We start from the raw sequence: 21,733 nt of genomic DNA, 5'->3' as shown, positions 1-21,733 counted from the left end.
TTGTTAAAACTGTGGCCCAGAAACTGTGACCTTCACTTAGCTAGTTGGTATCAGCGTGGGCACCCTGCTCACCTCCCAGTTCTGTGCTCTTTTCACTATGCATGCTGTTCTGCAGGTGAGTGAGAATGTAAATATCTACTTAGTTACTGACAGTACCACTAAGTCTTACATTCACACCCTGCCTGATCCTGTAATTCTTACAACAGCCCTGCAGGGAAGATTTTACTATCTCACTTTTAGGGAAGTGGAAACCGAGGTAACTTGCCCACTGTCTGTCACACAACCAGTGATGATGCAGCTGGCAGTTGAGTGCAGGTCGGCCTGTGATTTTCTATAGATTACATACATTACTTTTAGTGATGTGAGGAAAAAACTAGGTAGGATCAGTGAGACTACTGGAATGCAAGATGCTGGGCATCTTACTATAGCACTGCTACTTGTGTTCTGAACTTTGTAGTTAAAACTGATTTAAAAACTGGTATGGAGGTGGTAAAACTTAGTGATCACTGAATGAACAGGTTTTGCTGGACAAAGTCAGAAGCCACTTTTTGGTTAGTAAGGGGATGGGAAATTAAGGGCTGCCTTCAGATGTTGGATACAAATTTGGCTTTCAGTTTAAGAAACTTAAGCTTTTTTTTTTTTTTTTAAAGTAATGTAAGTTTATTTTGTGGATGGTAAGGGCAGTCATCCTGTGGCAACCTACCCACACTCTGGCACTGCGTTAGTTAACTTCCACCACACGGAGGGGGCGCCCAGCTTCACTTTACAAAGTGAACCTGGGCTCCTGAGGTGGCTCAGTCCGTGAAGCCTGGGACTTCAGCTCAGGTCATGGTCTCATGGTCGGTGGGTTCCAGACCCCTGCAAGGGGCTCTGCACTGACAGCTCGGCGCCTGGAGCCTGCTTCAGATTCTGTGTCTCCCTATCTCTCTGCCCCTCCCCTGCTTGTGTTTTTTCTCTCTCTTTCTCAAAAGTAAATAAACATTAAAAAAAACCCACAAAAAAAAAAAAAAACCCACAAAAAACAGAAACAAAACAAAGTGAACCAGAGGCTGACCTGAAGCCCCCGCCGTAAGACACCTCCCCGTCCAAGGCAGTAATCTCTGCCGCCCAAGGCTGGGTTCCCCCGGCTCTCCTGCGCCATGGCGGGGCTGTAGCCGGGCACATGGCTCCTTACAAGTGTTCAACGTAAAGAGAGCAGCCAGCCAGACCCACTTCGCAGACAAGCGGAAGGGACTCATAGGCCTAGGAGGTGCGGGCTCGCGTTTACTTATAAGCCCTTTCGCGGGCTTGCGGGCTCGCGGGCTCCCGGGCGGCGGGCGGCGGTCTGCAGTCCCGCCCACTCAGCGTCTCTGTTGCTGAGGGCGGGTTGAGTTACGTAGGGGAAGCTTCTGGAGACAGCTTAGTAGGCGGACCCAGGCTCCGGCCGGTCCTTTGAGTAAGTGGGCGCAGCCAAATCGCGTGTGGCAGTGGACATGGCTCACGGGTCGGAAGGCCGTGTGTCGCGGGGCTGCAAGCTGCCTCTCCTGCTCCTTCATGTGTCTCTGCCTCTACTTCTGTTCCTGTGGCATTCGCCGCCCAGCGCAAGTAGGCCCATTGCGCCCGGAGAGAGGGGGTGGGGGTGGGGGGCGGCTGGGTGTGTGAGGTAGGCGGAGGGGGGGGGGGGGGGTGGAGGCAGGGTGGGATGCGTAGGCAGGATGGGGTGCTGGCCGCGCGGCAGCCCCCTCACCGGTCCGCGACAGCAGGAGTCCCGTCCCGTCCGAGATCCGCAGCCGCTCCGGGCTCTAACGAGCTCTGGGAGCTCTCCTCTGAAATTCGAGTTCGTTTACTCATTCATTACTGTACTGTCGGCTGCTGTGTGCAGAGTCGGCCCTTGTAGAAAGCTGGGGCGGGGGGCCTCCTTTGATTCTATGCTCTGAATGCTCTGTGAATTTCAGAGCCGCTTGCATCATTTTGCTACAGCTGAGAAGGCAAAGGGGGAGGAAGTGAAAAAAAAACACTCTACTTGCTTATCCCACGTGTTGTCCGGGAGGCATCTTCACTTTACTGAAAAGTCTGCCGAGAGTGAGGGGAACGTTTTAACCTCGTGGTGATATTCAAACCTTCTCTTTTACTTTTTTTTTTGGGGGGGGGGGGGAGGGACACTGATGGATGTTTCTGTCTAATTATCGAACAGGACACCAGAAGGCTGAAAGGCATATGAAGAGATGTTTAAACTCATTACTAATCATAGAATAGAAATTAACACAGTAAAATATCACTTGACGCTTACTAGACTGGCCAGAGTAGGCCAGGCTGTGCCAAGTGGTGGTGGGTGGATGGTTAGGGATGTGGGAATTTCGGAGACCATCTGAGTGTCCATCCTTGGGGCTGTACATGAGCCAAATGTGGATTTGCATATAGAGAACTTGTCAACAACTTCAACCAATGGACTAGCCGTACACATAGCAGTGAGAGGATCTTGAAACAGTGCCAGAAGCAGAAGCAGTAACATGTAACTCCATAGCATTTTCATAAGTTTGAGAAACAAAACAAGGCAGTTTTAAAGAGAACAAAAATGTAAGCATTAAACATCTTAGAATGGGTGCCTGTTGTGGGAGGGAGATGGAAATAAAAAATAATAAATAGTATTTCTATATACTTGCAATGAGCAATCCAAAAATAAAATTAAGAGAAAAGTTCTATTTATGAATCCATCAGAAAGAATAAAATACTTAGGAATAAGTTTAACAAAAGGAGCACAAAACTTTTACTCTGAAAACTATATGTTTTTTTAGTTTTATAATTCATTTAATGGCAACTGGTAATCATCAAATTATCAATTGTTATCTTTAAAAGTGATTACACTAGGGGCGCCTGGGTGGCTCAGTCGGTTGAGCGACCGACTTCAGCTCAGGTCACGATCTCACGGTCCGTGAGTTCGAGCCCCGAGTCTGGCTCTGGGCTGATGGCTCAGAGCCTGGAGCCTGCTTCCGATTCTGTGTCTCCCTCTCTCTCTGCCCCTCCCCCATTCATGCTCTGTCTCTCTCTGTCTCAAAAATAAATAAACATTAAAAAAAAATTAAAAAAAAATAAAATAAAATAAAAGTGATTACACTAGCTTTGCTATCATTTCTCAAGGATACCTAGACTTACAGATATTTCCCACATAAGATGCATCATATGAATCACCAGCATTGATAAAACCAGATCCAGGGAAAGAACTAAGTTTGGGGAGACATGCATGATCTTAATATAGCAAATGTTTAGCCTGTCTTGATTATTTACAAGATGAGAACAGCAGGAATATTTGCTGTTGAAAATTTTTAAAGAAGATCTAAAGTGAAATGGAAAAATTATCCCATCCTAAGTTTTTTTAGGCCACCTAACAAATACCTTAGACTAACTGGCTTAAACAACAGATTTATTTCTCACAGTTCTGGAGGCTGGGAAGTCCACCATCTAGGTGCTGACTGAATTGGGTCCTGGTGAGGGGCCTCTTCCTGACTTGTAGAGGAATACCTTCTTACTTTATCCCCTGGTGCTGAGAAAGAGATCTCTCTGCCTGTCTCTTATTAGGACACTAATCCCATTTACGAGGGCTTCACCTTTGTGACCTAATCACCTCCCAAAGGCCCCACCTCCAAGTACCATCACACTGGGGGTTAGGCTTCAACTGTGTGAAATTTGGAGGGACACAAACATTCATTCCATAGTACATCCCCAAAACACATTTATGGATTGGAAGACAACATTATTAAGATGGTAGTACTCCCCAAATTGCTACACATTCAGTGCAATTCATGTTAGAATCTCGGCTGAGTTCTTTGTAGAAATTGATAAACTGATTCTAAAATTCCTCTGAAATTGCAAGGGACATAGAATATTGAAAACAGTCTTGAAAAAGAAGAACAAAGTTGAACACTCTTACGTGGGTTAATGCAGGGCTGTGAACTAAGAGCGTCTGTACCTGAAACACCCCCTTCCCCTCACAAAAAAAGGGATTTGTTTCCATTTATGTGGTAGTGTTTGAGAGTATCAGGCCTATGTATTTTTCCAACAGTCTCCCATAACTGAATTCTCTTATTGCCACAGGTTTCCTGCATGTCAAGATGGCAGGGACAACTCAGACTGTGCTCCTGAATGACAATGCCACTATTTTCTGCCAAGTCTATGGTTACCCCTCCCCAAACATAACCATTATGGGTGTCACCTGGTTTTGGAAGAATCCAGGGTCTGCAACAGAAGTTAAGCTATTTGAGTTTTTTGGAGGCCAACAAATGACAGGTCGACCTGGAGCCATGGTGCGTCTTAAGAGTTTGGAGAGTGGGAATGCCTCACTGCAGCTGCCAGGGATCCAGCTGAGGGAAGCAGGAGAGTACCGATGTGAGGTGGTGATCACCCCTCACAAAGCAGTGGGAAAAGTCAAGCTGGAGGTTGTGGGTGAGTTCCCTGGGGGCAGGGCCCTGTGGTTTCCGTGGTACTGAGGCTTGGGGTGGAGTTGTGGCTTGGCCAGAATGAGCAGAGGTTTAGAGCATGCCTATGAGTTAGACAGATGGTTTTGAGTCCTGGGTTTCCATGGACAGCTGAACAGTGTTGGGCAAGTTATTAATCACATAGCACCTCTTTCTGAACAAATGTAATAGTACCTGCCTAGGAGGTTTATTGTGGGGAAGAGTCTATGAGAAATTCAGGTAATATGCTTAGTATAATGTATGGCCCACTGTAAGTGCTCAGTGAAAGACAGCTATATAAGTTATGATATAATTTACTTAGTGTATGGATGGTGAGTGTTTACTGCAGAGGTGTCTCTGAAAGGTAGCCGGGAAAGGAGTGAGATGCTGGGTTCCATAGATCTGAATCCTGTTTTATTTTTTTTTTTAACGTTTATTTATTTTTGAGACAGAGAGAGACAGAGCATGAACGGGGGAGGGTCAGAGAGAGGGAGACAGAATCCGAAACAGGCTCCAGGCTCTGAGCTGTCAACACAGAGCCCGACGTGGGGCTCGAACTCACGGACTGCGAGATCATGACCTGAGCCGAAGTCGGCCGCTCAACCGACTGAGCCACCCAGGCGCCCCTGAATCCTGTTTTAGCTTTGCTGCTTCCAAACTGGGTGATTGGGCCAGCCACTTAACATTTTTGGACCTGAATTTTCCCCTGCACAAAATGGGGTGATAAATCACACCTGTCTCATGATGTTCTGAGGATTACATAACATAATGCATGAACATGCCCAGCTGGGTGCTGGTGTGAGGTAGGTGCCCAGTGAAGACTTGCAGCAACAGCCACACTGTCCACCAAACACCTCTTTGAGCTCTTCTCTGTTATGATTGGTCTGATCATATGTAGATGAGCTTTGGGGGGTGTATTTGTTTGCTGCGGTTTGCCGTAACAAAATACCACTGACAGGTGACTTAAATGACAGAAATTTATTTTCTCACAACCCTGGAGTCTAGCAGTCTGAAATGAAGGTATCCGTGGGGTTGTTTTTTTCTGAGGGCTTTTTGCTTGGCTTGTAGATGGCCATCTTCTCCCTGTGTCTTCAGTATTCTTCCCTCTGTGCATGTGTGTCCTACTCTTTCCTTCCTGCAAGTACATTGGTCATATTAGTCTAGGGCCCAACCTAATGATCTCATTGTAACTGAGTTACCTAAATAAAGACCCTATTTCCAAATATAGTCACAGTCCGAGGCACTGGGGTTAGGACTTCAGCATATGAATTTTGAGAGGCCACAATTCAGCCTATAAAAGGGGGACAGCATCTACGAGCCTTCCCAAAATTGTACTTAGGACTTTTAACATTTTGTACATATTAGTTTGGGGGATGAGAATGTTAAGTTAGGATTCATTTCCTTTGCAACTGACAGAAAGCTTAAAATAAAAGCATTTAAAAAAATTAATAGGTTTTATTTTTTAGAATAGCTTTAGATTGACAGAAAAATTGCAAAGATAGTACAGAGTTTTCATATCACTCCCATCTCTGCACACCACTTTCCCTATTATTAACATCTTGCATTAGTATTGTATATTTGTATAAATAATGAGCCAATATTAATAATTATTATTATTAATTAAAGTCCATAGTTTATTCAGATTTCCTTAACTTTTAATCTGATGTCTTTTTTTCTGTTCCAGGATCCCATCCAAAATACCACAATACATTTAGTTGTTATGTGTCCTTAGGCTCCTCTTTACTGTCACAGTTTCTCAGTTTCACAGACTTTTCCTTGTTTTGGCAACCTTGATATTCTGAGGAGTAATGGTCAGGTATATCATAGGATGCCGCTCTATTGGCATTTCCCTGCTATTTTTCTCATAATTCACTGGAGTTATGGTTTTGGGGGAGGAAGATCACAGAGGTAAAGTGCCATTTTCATCCCATCCCATTTCTTTGAATGATTTATGACTCTTGGTGTTGACCTTAATCATCTAGCTTTAGTATTTGTCTGGTTTTTCCCCTATAAAGCTACTCTCCTCTCCTCTTTGTCATCTTATAGTCTTTGAAAGGAAGTCACTCTATGCAGCGTACATTTAAGCTGTGGTGAATTATGCTCCCCCTCCTTTAGAGTGGAGTAGTTACATAATTTATTTGGGATTCTTCTGCACAAGAGATTTCTCTCTTCTCCCTCACTTATTAATCTAAATTTATTGATGTCAGTTTGGACTCAGGATATTTATTTTGTACTTTAGGTTATAATTTCATACAACTTTATTTTATTGCTCAAATTGTTCCTGCTTTGGCCATTGGGAGCATTTTCAGTTGACTCTTGTGTCTCTTTGACATACTCTCATCATTGTGGGGTTTTGTTTTGATCTAAGCACTTCCTTACTTTCTGGCACTAGAAGATGCTCCAGGATCATCTTGTGTATTTCTTGTCCCATTCCTAGAATCAGCCAATTATTCAAGGAATTCTCTCTGGTTCTTTTGATTGGAAAATATGTTAGAAACCAAAATGCGGGCACTAGATATGCTTGTCCCCACTGGGATATCATTGCTTCTGGGCCCTCTGAACTGACAGAGCAAATAAATATGTGTATGTATACTAATCTGTGTATATACAAAAATCTGTAAGAATTTCTATTTTTAACCATCTGTGTCTATATTTATTTTAATATAGTAGTTTTTAATGATGTCCCTAACTTTAATCTATTACCATATGAATCATTCTAGCCTCCTTCTTTTGCATATTTGTGAAACCCACTCCAGCAGTAAGAAACCTGGCTCCCATCGTCCTCTCGTCTATTTACTTAATTGTTTAATTCTAGTATATGTCTACAGCCATATCAGAATTGTTAACTTGTACCCCCATGAGAAACAACATTATCACCCAGGGTATAGTACTTGCAATTCATCTTGTCTTTGTTCTTGTAGACTCCATTTATTTCAGAAGTTCCATTGGTCAGCACCTTTCCTTTGTCCCTTGCAGTGAGGCTCTTTTGTACATTTGTAGTACACTTAGATTTGTTGTTACAGTGTACCTTCTCTCTTTTTGGGGATTCCTTGAACTCTTAAATGGTTTATTTAAAATTTGCATACCTTAAGGTTCACTATGTGTGTTTCTAGTTCTGTGAGTTTGACATATATGTTACAGTATCACAGAATAGTTTTCACTGCCTCTGCTTCACCTATTTGCCCCTCCCCCTGGGCCCCTTACACCACTAATCTTTTTACTGTCCCCATAGTTTTGCCTTTTCTACAATATTATATAATTGAATTGGAATCATCAGTATGAAGCCTTTTCAGATGGGATTCCTTCACATAGCAATATACATTCAAGATTCCTCCATGTCTTTTTTTTTGTTGTTTGTTATTTTGGTGGCTTGATAGCTCATTTATTTTTATCACTGAAAAATATTCCATTGTATGGATGTGCCATAGTTTGTTTATCCATTCACCTATTGAAAAATATCTTGATTGTTTCCAGTTTTTGGCAATTAGGAATAAAGCTGCCATAAACATTCAGGTGCAGGTTTTTGTGTAGACATAATTTTTCATCTCAGTTGGGTTAATACCCAAGAGTGTGATTGCTGGATCATATGTTAAGACTATGTTTAAACTTGTAAGAAACTGCCAGTTCTTCCAGAGTGACTGTATCATTTTGCATTTCTACCAGTCATGAATGAGAGTTCCTGTTGTTCTATATCCTCATCAACATTTGGTATCGTTAATTTTTTGTATTTTGCTATTCTAGTAAGTATGTAGTGATATCACATCTGTTGTTTTAATTTGTAATTCCCTAATGACATGTGATGTTGAGGATCTTTCTATTTGCTTTTTTGTCCTCTGCATGTCTTCTTTTGAAAGATACTTGTTTAGATCTTTTGACCATTTTTCAGTTGGGTTCTTTGTGTCCCAGTTGTTGAGTTTTAGGAATCCTCTGTTATGTTATTTATTTATTTTTTGAGTTATCTGTATATTTTAGATACAAATCCTTTATCAGATATGTGTTTTGCAAATATTTTCTCCCAGTTTATGGCCTGTTGTTTCATTTTCTTAACTGTGTTTTACAGAGCAGAAGTTCTAAATTTCAGTAAAGTCCAACTTACTGATTTTTTGCTTTCATGGATTATGCTTTTGGCATTGTATCTAAAAGCATATCACCAAACTCAAGGCCACCTAGAGTTTCTTTTATGTTATCTTTCTAGACATTTTATACTTTTATGTTTAGGTCTATGATACATTTTGAGTTAATTTTTATGAAAAGTATAAAATGCGTGTCTAGATTCCATGTGCAGACTTTGTGCATATGATGTCCAGTTGTTCCAGCCTATTTGTTGAAGATTATCTTTTCTCCATTGAATTACTTCTGTTCCTTTGTCAAAGATCAGTTAAATACATTTGTGTGGGTCTTTTTCTGGGCTCTCTATTCTGTTCTGTTGGTCTATTTGTCTATTCTTTCACCAATACCATGTTCTATAGATTATTTTAGTTTCACAGTAAGTCTTTAAGTAAGATTGTGTTAGTCATCAAATTTTGTTGTTCCTTTTCAGTATTGTGTGAGCTATTCTGGACCTTTTGCCTATCCTTATAAACTTGAGAATCAGTTTGTCAGAATCCACAAAGTACTTTCTGGGCTTTTGATTACATTGAATCTATAGATCAAGGTGGGAAGAATTGACACCTTAACAATATTGATTCTTCTTTTCCATGAACACAGAATATCCTTTCATTTATTTAGATTTTTTATTTCATTCATCAGAATTTTCTAGTTTTCTTCATGTAGATTCTGTATGTATTTTGTTAGATTTAAACCTAAATATTTCTTTTAGGTTTAAAGAAATTTTAAGGGGGCAGACAGGGCACTAATTTAAATGGTATTGGGTTTTTAATTTGAAATTCCAATTGTTTATTGCTTGTGTATTAGAAAGCCATTGACTTTTTTTTTTTTAATTTATATCCAAATTGGTTAGCATATAGTGCAACAATGATTTCAGGAGTCGATTCCTTAATGCCCCTTACCCATTTAGCCCATCCCCTCTCCCACAACCCCTCCAGTAACCCTCTGTTTGTTCTCCATATTCAAGAGTCTCTTATGCTTTGTCCCCCTCCCTGTTTTTATATTATTTTTGTTTCCCTTCCCTTAGGTTCATTTGTTTTGTCTCTTAAAGTCCTCATATGAGTGAAGTCATATCATATTTGTCTTTCTCTGACTAATTTCACTTAGCATAGTACCCTCCAGTTCCATCCTGTAGTTGCAAATGGCAAGATTTCATTCTTTTTGATTGCTGAGTAATACTCCATTGTATATATATACCACATCTTCTTTATCCATTCATCCATTGATGGACATTTGGGCTCTTTCCAGAAAGCCATTGACTTTTATATATTAACCTTGAATCCTGCAGTCTGCTGCTGCTGTAATCACTTACTAGTTCTAGGGTTTAAATATTTTTTTGGTCCAGTGTTGGGGATTTTTCTATATAAACCTTGTGTCTGAGAACAGACAGTCTTATTTCTTCCTTCTTAATCTGTAGATCTTTTATTTTCTTCTCTTGCCCTATTATACTAGCTAGGACTTCCATCACAATATTGAATAGGAGTGGTCAGAAGAGATAGCCCTGCTTTGTTCCTGTCTTTAGTTTCTCACCATTAAGTGTGATGTTAGCTGTAAGTTTTTTGTAAATGTTCTTTTTCAAGTTGAGAAAGTTCCCCTTATCCTAGTTTCCTGAGAGTTTTTAACATGAATGGGTGTTGGATTTTGCCAAATCCTTTTTTTGCATAATTGATATGATCATGTAATTTTTCTTCTTTAGTCTGTTGATGTGATGGATTATATTAATTGACTTGAATGATGAAACAGTCTTGAATACCTGGAATAAATCCCACTTAGTTGTGGTGTATAATTATTTTTACACATTGTTGGGCTCAATTTGCTAATATTTTGTTGAGGACTTTTGCATTTAGTGTACTGAAACATATTGGTCTGTAGTTTTCCTTTCTTGTAATGTTTTCATCTGGTTTTGGGATTACTGTATTACTGGGCTTATAGAATGAGTTAGGATGTGTTGCCTCTACTTTAATTGCTAGGAGAAATTGTAAAAAATTGGTATCATTATTAATTTAAATGTTTGGTAGAATTCACCATTGAAACCATTTGGGCCTAGTGCTTTATTTTTTTGAGGTTATTAATTATTGATTAAATTTCTTTGATGGATGCAGGCCAATTCAAATTATCTATTTTTTCTTGTGTGAATCTTGGTAATTTTTGGCTCTCAAGGAATTGGTCCATTTTATTCAAGTTATTATATATGTGGGCATAATGGTGCTCATAATGTTCCTTTATTATCCGTCTGTTCATGGCATCAGTAGTGATCCCTCTTTCATTTATGATATTAGTACTTTATGTCTTCTCTGTTTTGTTCTTCGTTAACCTAGAAGCTTATCAATTTTAGTAATCATTACAAAGCCACAGTTTATGGTTTCATTGATTTTCTCCATTGATTTCCTGTTTTCAGTTTCATTGTTTTCTGCTTTAAATTTTGATATTTCTTTTCTTCTGCTTGTTTTAGGCTAAATTGCTCTTCTTCCTCTAGCTTCTGAAGGTGGAAGCTTATTAAGATAGTTGATTTTATATTTCTCCTCTTTTCTAAAATATGTATTCAATATTATACACTCCACTCTAGGCATTTCTTTTGTAGCACCTGCAAATTTTCATAAGTAGGATTTTCATTTTAATTTCGTTTGGTTCAAAATATTTTATTTATTTATTTTTTAAAATTTTTTTATTTATTTTTTTATTTAAAAAAAATTTTTTTTAATGTTTATTTATTTTTGAGACAGAGAGAGACAAAGCATGAAAGGGGGAGGGGCAGAGAGAGACGGAGGCACAGAATCGGAAGCAGGCTCCAGGCTCTGAGCCATCAGCCCAGAGCCCGACACGGGGCTTGAACTCACGGACCGCGAGATCGTGACCTGAGCTGAAGTCGGACGCTTAACCGACTGAGCCACCCAGGCACCCCGGTTCAAAATATTTTAAAATTTCTCTTGAGACTTTTTCTTTGACCCATTTATTATTTAGAATAGAAATGATTTATTCTCCAAGTAATTTAGAATTTTTCCAGCCATCCTTCTGCTTATTTATATCTGGATAGCTCCATTGTGGTCTGAGAATATACCCTGCATGATTTCTATTCTTTAAAATGTTTAAAGATGTAGTCTATGAGCTAGAATGTGATTTATCTTGGTGAGTGTTCCACATGAACTTGAGAATAATGTATATTCTGCTGTTGGGTAAAGTATCTTATTAATTAATTCAGTCCAGATGATTGGTGGTGCTATTCCTTTCAACTATTTTCTTACTGCTTTTCTGCTTGCTGGTCTATCAATTAATGAAAGATGAGTGTTAAAATCTCCAACTATAATTGCAGATTTGTCTATTTGTCCTTGTAGTTCTTTCAGTTTTTGCCTCATGTATTTTGACATTCTGTTGTCAGGTGCATACAAGTTGAGGATTTTTAGGTTTTCTTGAATAATTGATCCCTTTTTCACTAAGTAATGTCTCTTTTTATCCCTAATAAAAATTTTGTTGTTGTTGTTCTGAAGGCTTCTTTTAAATTCACAGTTACTCTAGCTTTCTTTGGGTTAGCATTAGTATAGTGTGTCTTTCTCAATCCCTTTGATTTAAACCTATCTGTTTAAACCTGTCTTCCTATTTAAAGTGGGTTTCTTATAGAAAACACGTAGGTGAGTCTTTTGTTTTTTATCCACTCTGATAGTCTCTGTCTTTTAATTAATATGTTTAGACCATTCATTTAAAGTGATTATGTATATAGTTGGATTAGTATGTACCGTTCTATTTAGTGAACTTGTTCTGTGCTTCTTTTTTTTTTTTTTAACCTTTCTCTCCCCCTCTTTTAAAAAAAATTTTTTTTAGGTTTATTTATTTTTCAGAGACACAGAGAGACAAAGCATGAGTTGGGGAGGGGCAGAGAGAGGAGATATGGAATTTGAAGCAGGCATCAGGCTCTGAGCTGTCAGCATGGAACCCGATGCAGGGCTGGAACCTGCAGACCATGAGATCATGACCTGAGCTGAAGTCAGACACTTAACAGACTGAGCCACCCAGGCGCTCCTCTCTCTCTCTCTCTCTCTCTCTCTCTCTCTCTCTCTCTCTCTCTCTTTCTCTTTATTGTAAAATATGTTTATTGATGATAAAACTTCTATAATTTACTACTGGTACTTGATGTTACAAATGTTAGGGTCTTTGAGATATGTAGGATCCTTGTAATGTAACTGGCATAAAAACCCCATGATTTGAGCTCTCCTAATCACTTTTGTGATTTCTGTTTCTTCCCACAAAGACCAGTCCTATGCCTTTCATAAATGCATCCAGTAAATGGAGAAATAAGCTGGGACAAAAACTGTACATTCTTTTAATCTACATGTTTTCCACACAAGATACATTTTTTAAGAGGCTCCTTGTAAGGATTTTCCGCTGGAATGGGCAGGTCCTCATTGCTGGCTACTTGTTTTCTTTGAGTTTCCCTCCTAGAATAGATTTGGTGCCTTGCAGCTCTCTAGGTTTTCCTCTACTGTTATCACCCTGGAGCCCCATTGCTGTGGTAATGAAGAGTTGCTGAGGGGAAACAGTGTATCTTACCATTAAAGCTCATTCTTGGAGACCTGTAAGCCCCTAGGCTGTGACCTTTAGAAGTGTTCCTAGGTGAGACCTGAAGGCTAGAGGGGGCTAAAGTTGGCTAATCATCTTTACCCCAGGTCAGAGAAGGCTCTGGCAGTCTTTTCTCTTGAGAGCATCCTTTGTTATGGATATTGCACTGGGTATATTTTTAAATACCTTTCCTCTCCCCTGGAACAGGAGGGGATTTTTTCTTGAATCTTCACTGTGAGAACCTGGTGGTGTTCCTGGTGGTACAACCAATGAAAGTATGGTGGCCCCCATGAGACTGAGCCCCCCCCCCCCCCCCCCAGGAGTTTCTTACTCTCATCCTTTAGAGATTTGTCAAGAGTTGCTACTTAAGTGCTTCTACTGGTTTATGGCTCTGGTATCTGCTTACGGTGCCATGATCTTGGCCGTGATTCTCTCAATCTGCCTGTCTAGTTTTCAGGGTGCTGGTTTGCCTTGTCACCTCGATTCTCTGATGGATCTAAGAAAACTTGTTGATGTGCAGTTTGTTCATCTTGTTACGACTTCCAGGGTCTTCACATGTTAGAAGGGAAACCAGAAGTCAACAATGACTTTTAAAAAAGGTAGTTTAGGGGCGCCTGGGTGGCTCAGTCGGTTAGGCGGCCGACTTCGGCTCAGGTCATGATCTCGCGGTCCGTGGGTTCGAGCCCCGCGTCGGGCTCTGTGCTGACAGCTCAGAGCCCGGAGCCTGTTTCAGATTCTGTGTCTCCCTCTCTCTCTGACCATCCCCCATTCATGCTCTGTCTCTCTCTGTCTCAAAAATAAATAAACGTTAAAAAAAATTAAAAAAAAAAAAGAAAGGTAGTTTATTGTCTTTCACACAACTGTAGCCAACCCAAGGCAGGTGAGGCAGTTTTGTGACCTTAGGGGACCCAGGATCCTTTTATCTTATCACTTTGCCATTCTCAACAGGTAGCTTCCACCCTGAGTTTGGAAGTGGTTTCTCTGTCTCTAGTCATCAGGTGGTATTCCAGCCATTCTGCAGGAAGGAGGAAGGGGGAGAGGAAGAGAAGGGCACAGTCCTTTTCTTTTCTTTTTTTTTAAAAAAAATTTTTTTGGCACAGTCCTTTTCTCTAAGATACCCTTGTTATTTAAGGATACTTCCAGAAAGTTGCTCTCATCACTTCTGATTACAATTACTAGACCCTAAGTTCATATGGCTACATGGAGGTTGAAAGATGTAGCTTTAATTTGGATATGTCATTGAAGATTGGAAATTGGCCATTAGCAGTCTCTACCATAGCAGTGTTCCAAGCCTTTCCTCAGATTTTATAGGTGTCTATGTAGGATACAAAGTAGCTTAAGAAACTCTGCTCTGTAAAATTGCTGTGAGAGTAGAGAGCCATAGCATATCAACTGACACTGAAACCAACATTCCCAGAATATTTAGCCTGAGCAGAATCCCATTCAGTATGCTCACCTTTTCTAAAGGCTTGCTGAATCTTAGGATTGTTATTGAGGCATTGGGTTGATAGTAATCTAGGCCCTACCTACCCTCAAAGTATGACTTCTCTCTTGGCAGCTTTCCCAGTCAGCAGCTTGTTTCCAGAGCAAGCCATAGTGAAAGAAAAGCAAGAAACACTTATTTTGTGTATGTCAAGTGGGTTCCACCTTGACAACATTACTATTACGTGGAAAAAATTATCCCAGAAGGATCCTCAGGAGGTTTTTGAAGGCATCATCACTAATCACACCATCGAGAATGGTATGTTTAATGTCACTAGCTTCTTGATGCTGAAGCCCTCTCTGGAAGACAATATGACCATCTACCAGTGTGTGATATATCACAAATCCTTGCCTACCCCTCAGAAGCTCAATTTCACCTTGACTGTGATAGGTAAGCAACCTCTTGAACATTTCTCTTACTCTTCACCTTGAGGTCAGGTAACATAAAACTTTGGTTCCCAGGCAGTCCCTAAGGGAAGATTGGGGGCCAGTAGGGAAGATAGAAAGCTTGATATGGCATAGCTCAGCCCTAGAGTCAGCAGTCCAGACTAGGTCTCTTAAGCCAGGGCAGATAGTCTAGGAGGTGGAGAGTGGTGACAAAAGTTCTCAGATTAAAACAGGGCTCCTTGTTAGCCGTGGCAGTTTAAGTGACCTGGGTGGTCTATATGGCTTGGGGTGTGAAGCTTGCTAGCTACAAGGAGAGTGGGCATAGGATCCTGTCCATGTCTTCTGAGGATAAGGGTCTATCAGGGGCCAGGGACCCAGCCCTGCCAGCAACTCTTCTGCTCAGGCCCCAGGTCCAGTGCAAACTGTTGGCTGGTAGAGGCTGAATCAGTTCTGCCTTACGGATTGTGCCCAGGATGGGGAGGCCATAGTGGAGTAGTCCTGCAGGAGCCCAGCACTTTCCCCGGGCATATTGGATCCTTAGCTCAAGATCTACAACTCACTACAGAATCCTTCCTGCTGGTGGAATGAGGTCCATTGAGCACATATCTTGGCTTCCTTGGTCACAGCTCTGGTCCTGGGTGGGTATGACCCTTCTGATTAGATGCATCTGCCTGGAGCTGTGAGGGGTAAAGAAGGCAGGGTCTGACAAGGAGCCCTGTGGGATGTGGTCTGGGTGTGCCAGATGGGCACTGGGATGGTCCTGGAGGGAGAAAGGAATGGTTCTTGGAAGTAAGGGCTAGGAATGTGTGTATGGGTGGTGTGTGAAGGGATGTGTACAGGGTATGTGTGGGGCATGGGGAGTATGAAATTGAAACACGCTTCGTGTGTATCGAATAAGGGGTTTGTCTGCATCATATGTATGTCTGAGTCCATTCAGGTTGCTATAACAATTTGCCACAGATTGGGTGGCTTAAAAACAACAGATCTTTATCTTTCACAGTTCCAGAGGCTGAAAGTTTGCAATGATTGTGCCACCATGGTTGGGTGAGGACTCTCTTCTGGGTTGCACACTTCTTATTGTATCCTCACATGGTGGAAGGGATGAGGGAGCTCTCTAGGGCCTCTGTCATAAGGGCACTAAATCCATTCACGAGGACTCTACCGGCATGACCTAATCACCTCCCCCAAACCCTATCTCCTAATACTATCACGCTGTGCATCAGGATTTCAGTACATGAATTGGGAGGGGGGGCACACATATTCAGTCTATAGGAGTAAGGGTATAGTAGTTTGGAAGCTTTGAACATTGCGTGGCATGTGTGTGTGGTATGTAGTGTTCAGTATTGCAGTGTTTTCTGGCAAGTGCTAAACACACTGTTTGATGGGTGGAGGTGTGTGTGATAGGATTGGAGGACGCCAAGACGGGTGGCAGAGGGTCACAGGGACAGGGAAAATGACATACAACCCCAGGTCCTAGCAGTGGTTGTGTGGTCTCTGGCTCCAGCCCTTAGGTTTCCTCTTAATGTTTTTTTCCTCTTTCCCTCTGCAGAATCTGAGAAGACAGCTTGGAGCTTGAAGAACATTTTTTTCTACATTGGAGCCCCCTTGTCACTTGCAGTGATTTTATTAATTATTTATCTTTTAAAAAAGGTAAGAGGCTCCAAAGCAAAGTTTAGCCCTATGTTTTGGAGTTGACTTTGGGAGTTCGGGGATTCTAGAATGCCAGTGGATGCCGTTGAGGAGTTCTTAGGATTGATATTGGTGTGTGTTTGTGGTATGTGGCTTTTCTGATGCTGCACTGATGAACTTTCTTTTCCGATCTCCATGTGGTGCTTTGTGACTCTGGGGAGACGCAGTGTAAAGCCCTCTGCCTCTTCGTAATGTACACATCTCATTGTGAATCAAACACTTTTGGTTCAGACCAGGTTTTTGAACCATGTATGGGCTGCACTGTTGTTCTCACACATAGAAACTGTGGCTCAGAGGTGAGAATTCCTTCTCCCGGGTGCTGATATTTTGTTAATAGTTCAATGAGATAACCTACCACCAGATTTCATTGGTTTAACTAGGAATTTCTTTATTTTTTTATTTCTATTTTATTTTAGAGAGAGGGCGCAAGTAAGGGAGAAGGGCAGAGGGAGAGAGGGAGAATCCCAAGCAGGTTCCATGCTCAGCACAGAGCCTGATGTGGGGTTTGATCCCATGACCCTGGTATCACAACCTGAGCCTAAACCAAGAGACAGATGCTCAACTGACTGAGCCACTCAGGCACCCCTAACCCGGAATTCCTAACTCTCCCTAAGTGTTTCTGAACTAAAACATGTTTTCAAACATGTTCTTCCCTGACTATGGCCCAAATATCAAATAAAACAACTCAAACTGTAGAGGCCCAAGAGACCAATGTAAATATGTTTTTTAAAATGGTTCCACAGAATAAAATTGCCTTTAGTTTTTTATGGGCCTGCCAAGGCAGAATCTGTGCAGTAGCTAATACGTCTCATTATAAGTGCCTTAGGAAAAATAGAATAATCAGTTAATTAAGAAAAAAGGCGGGGCGCCTGGGTGGCTCAGTCACTTAAGCGTCCGACTTCAGCTCAGGTCACGATCTCGTGGTCTGTGAGTTCGAGCCCCGCGTCGGGCTCTGGGCTGATGGCTCAGAGCCTGGAGCCTGCTTCCGATTCTGTGTCTCCGTCTCTCTCTGCCCCTCCCCCGTTCATGCTCTGTCTCTGTCTCAAAAAAAATAAATAAACGTTAAAAAGAAAAAAAAAGGCTATTTGTTTATCTAAAATTTGCCAACCGATTCATGGGATTTATTCTTTGGGTGGGACCTAGGCCAATGAGACAACTAGATATAAAGTGGTTTTCAAATGTGTCTTGTGGTATTTGTGACTGTTCTCCTATTTCTTGCCTTCCTCTGACTTCTGATATCCAGGTGCTCTCATGATAACCTCACGTTTGATGATGATACTTTTTGAAAAAGAGACTCAAGCCTTTGTGACTAGCCTGGATTCTGCAATTTTGCTCCAATTTTGTTTGCAGTTTTGGTTCCAAACCTTCACCCTTCCTCACATCCATGTCCTTTGCCATGTAATATTGCAGTGTCCTCCAATTATAGGCTGCTCCTTAACATTGGGCTCAACCTTATGACTTGCTTTGGTCAGTAGAATGAGACCAAAGTAAAAGAGTGCCATTTCTAAGTCTAGGCCTCAAGAGACTTGGTGCATTTCCATTTGCTTTCTTTGGTGCTTCTGATGTTAGTAAGAGGAGGATGCATCCAAGTGGGCCTGTTGGGGGTGAGAGACACTGGAAGCAGAGCTTGCTGCAGGCTGAGCAACACTGGAAGTTAGGGCTAGTTGCTGTATTGGAGGCCACACTAAATCATCTAAATCAGATGACGGCCATGCAACACCCAGACAGGTGAGCAAATCTGGCTGAGATCATCAGTACTCAACAGAGCCAACTCTCAAATGAGTTTGAGATAAATACTTTTTTTTTTTTCCAGAGCCACTGTGTTTTGGGTTGGCTTGTTACACAGCAAAAGCTAACTGATACAGCTCCTCATGAAGCTGAATTTTGACTAGAATGTATGGTTGCTATGGAGATGTGCTGCTGAGACCCTTTGCAGAGAGAGCCTGCTATGGAGTGTACTCAGCCAACATGCTCCAGCTGTGTCATCTCAGGGAGCTGCTGCAGTATTTGAGCTTATGCCATGCTCTCCCTGGGAAGCCCTAGAAAATAGCTGAGAAGGCCAGGAGGCTTTGTAGTTCCCTGTTGGGGTGGCTAACACTTTCTCAGAGTTGCACTGTAGTCTGAGGCTCTTGCTACCCAATCTTCTCCTTCCTCGAACCTTCACAGATATGAGACCTGCATCATGGTCTAAAGGTTTTACCCCCATACTCATGTGCCCTCTCCCCTTTATCTTTCGCAGGCACGACCCCAAACACGTCCCTTATCCTGAGTCTTGAAAGCTTCTTCTCAAAACACCCAAACCTATACAGCAGAGACTGAAGAATGAAAATGAGGTGCTGTCATTATGATGCATTCGTGTCTTATTCACATGGAGGAACCACTAGAACATTGGAAGTTCTTACACAGAAACATCAGAAACAAGGTTTCTCAGCGAATGCATAAGTAACTGAAATTACTTTTCCTAATGGCTTTAATGGTTTGCTCAAGAGCAGACTGTTCATTCTTCCTTCCTTAATAGCCTTCTGCCAATCAGCTCATCCAAGAAAAAGAAAGCAATGCTTTCCAAAGAAGACATACAGATAGCCAACAGATACATGAAAAGGTGCTCAACATCACTAATTATCAGGGAAGCCAAAACCACAATGAGATATCAGCTCATACCTGTCAGAATGACTATTATCAGAAAGACAAGAAACAACAAGTATTGGTGAGGATGTGGAGAAAAGGGAGCCCTAGTGCACTATTGGTGGGAATGAAAATTGGTCAGCCACAATGGAAAACAGAACAGAACAGTTCTATCTGAAAATAGAACTACCATATGACCCAGCAATTCGACTTCTGGGTATTTGAAGAAAATGAAAACACTAACTCTAAAAGATATATGCGCCCCTATGTTCACTGAAGTATTATTTACAGTAGCCAAGATATAGGAACAAGTGTCCATTAATAGATGAATGGATAAAGAAAATGTTATACCTGTGTCACACACACACACATATATAAAATGAAATATATATGTATATATAAATGGAATATATAATATATATGTAAAAAATATATATAAAATTCTGTTAACATATAATGTAATTTATTCATCTTGGAATTTTATTCACCCTTACAAAAAAGAGTGAAATCTTGTCATTTGCAACAATATGCACGAAACACCTTGAGGGTGTTATGCTAAGTGAAATAAGTCAGACAGAGAAAGACAAATACCGTATTATCTCACATGTGCAATCTAAAAACCAAAACCCAAGCTCATCAATAACAGAACACAATGGTGGTTTTCAGGGTGGGGTGGGGTGGATGAAACGGGTGAAAGTGGTCAATGGTACAAACTTCTAGTTATAAAATAAGTCATGCGGGTGTAATGTACACCATGGTGCCTTTAGTTAATAATACTGTAATGCATATTTGGAAGTTACTAAGAGTAAAGCTTAAAAATTTAGAAAAACTTTTAAGAAAAAATATTTTTGTAACTATGGATAGTGACAGGTGTTAATTAGACAGGTGTTAATTAGATTGTTTTGCAACATATACAACTGTTGAATCATGTCATACACCTGAAACTCATATAATGCTGTATGTCAATTATACTCCAATAAAAAAAAAGTAACATTTAGTGTTTCTGGACTGTGGGCTGTATCCATTTCAAATTCTGCTTCTTAGTTCAATGAGATTGACCTGTACATGTTAATATAAGAATAAATCTATTGAACTGCACTTTTAATTTAATATCTCTAAATTTTTCTTTGAGAGGAGACAAGTGACTTGTCTAGGGTCTCATGGCTAGTAAAGGGTAGAGCTTGGGTTTTTAATCAATGTGTCCTACTACCAACGAAGATCCAGGGTGGGGTTGGGCTGTGAAAGATGAGCTGGAACATTAGGTTTAGAGGAGAGGCTTAGTCTGTACGGTTCTTGTCTATTCTTTTTTTTTTATATGAAATTTATTGTCAAATTAGTTTCCATACAACACCCAGTGCTCATCCCAAAAGATGCCCTCTTCAGTGCCCATCACCTACCCCCCCCCCACCCACCCCCCATCAACCCTCAGTTTGTTCTCAGTTTTTAAGTCTCTTATGCTTTGACTCTCTCTCCCACTCTAACCTTTTTTTTTTCTTTTTTTCCCTTCCCCTCCCCCATGTTTCTGTTAAGTTTCTCAGGATCCACATAAGAGTGAAAACATGGTGTCTGTCTTTCTCTGTATGGCTTTTTTCACTTACTATAACACTCTCGAGTTCCATCCACGTTGCTACAAAGGGCCTTATTCTTTCTCATTGCCACGTAGTACTCCATTGTGTATATAAACCACAATTTCTTTATCCATTCATCAGTTGATGGAAGTTTAGGCTTTTTCCACAATTTGGCTATTGTTGAGAGTGCTGCTATAAACATTGGGGGTAGTTCTTGTCTATTCTTAGGGGAGGACCTGTTGGTTAGTGTGCTTGACCATTGCCTTAGCTTCTGTAACTGAACCAAAGTGACTGATGCTATTCCCAAATGGATCTGTGTGTGGGCACCTCATTCAGGACAGAAATTGAAAGGAGTGTGGAGGGTCTTATGCCAGGTGTTAGTCATGGGTAAGGTACAATGGTGGTTCTGAATGTAGTTATCAGGGATGTGAGGTGGTATTTCAGGATCTTTGTGGGGCAGAGAAGCCCTGTTTACATCTCTATTGAAAGTTGAAGTAATGACCCTGAAAACAGTTCTTAGGTCACTCAGGCGGGGCACAGTCAGTGCATGGGCATAACTGACATGGAAAGCTCTTGGCTAAGAGAGAAGACTAGAATGGAATCCCCATAGCAGAGTTCCCACCTGAGGGTGATTTAGAGTCCCTCTAGTGGCAGCACTGGGGATTGCGGCATCAGTGTAGTTGGTGCCTATTTCAAGGATACATCGTTAGAGGAGCTAATGAATCTCATAAAATGGAGATCTGGAAGGAAGAACAGGGCAACCGCTGGAACTGTGGAGCAAATGAAGTAGTCCAAAAGTGTTTACCATCATCAAAAGAGACGTGATTCAAAAACAATGACACCCTTTGGGAATAATAGTAAGGCAGTTGAGGTTTTTTCAGTTTTGTAAAAGAA

At 41.1% G+C, this 21,733-nt stretch overlaps 1 protein-coding gene and 1 non-coding gene across 2 annotated transcripts; one reads left to right on the top strand and one right to left on the bottom strand.

Annotated features, from left to right (window-relative positions):
- The first annotated feature begins 1,387 nt into the window (after nt 1–1,387).
- NCR3LG1 (natural killer cell cytotoxicity receptor 3 ligand 1) lies at nt 1,388–20,273 on the top strand. Its single transcript, XM_019456449.2, has 5 exons — nt 1,388–1,584; nt 4,072–4,419; nt 14,647–14,961; nt 16,507–16,607; nt 18,886–20,273. Exons 1-5 carry the CDS (start codon nt 1,473–1,475, stop codon nt 18,913–18,915), a joined length of 906 nt encoding a protein of 301 aa, XP_019311994.1. The 5' UTR covers nt 1,388–1,472; the 3' UTR covers nt 18,916–20,273.
- On the bottom strand, nt 3,160–3,292 carry LOC128776320 (small nucleolar RNA SNORA72). Its single transcript, XR_008421396.1, has one exon. It is a non-coding gene; the product is annotated as a small nucleolar RNA SNORA72 (small nucleolar RNA).
- Nucleotides 20,274–21,733: the final 1,460 nt, after the last annotated feature.

Source organism: Panthera pardus, unplaced genomic scaffold (assembly GCF_024362965.1).
Source record: "Panthera pardus isolate Hobbes unplaced genomic scaffold, ASM2436296v1 HiC_scaffold_12, whole genome shotgun sequence".
Classification (NCBI taxonomy): domain Eukaryota; kingdom Metazoa; phylum Chordata; class Mammalia; order Carnivora; family Felidae; genus Panthera; species Panthera pardus.
The sequence above is the reverse complement of the archived record's forward strand: the minus strand, read 5'-3'. Positions and strand labels throughout refer to the sequence as shown.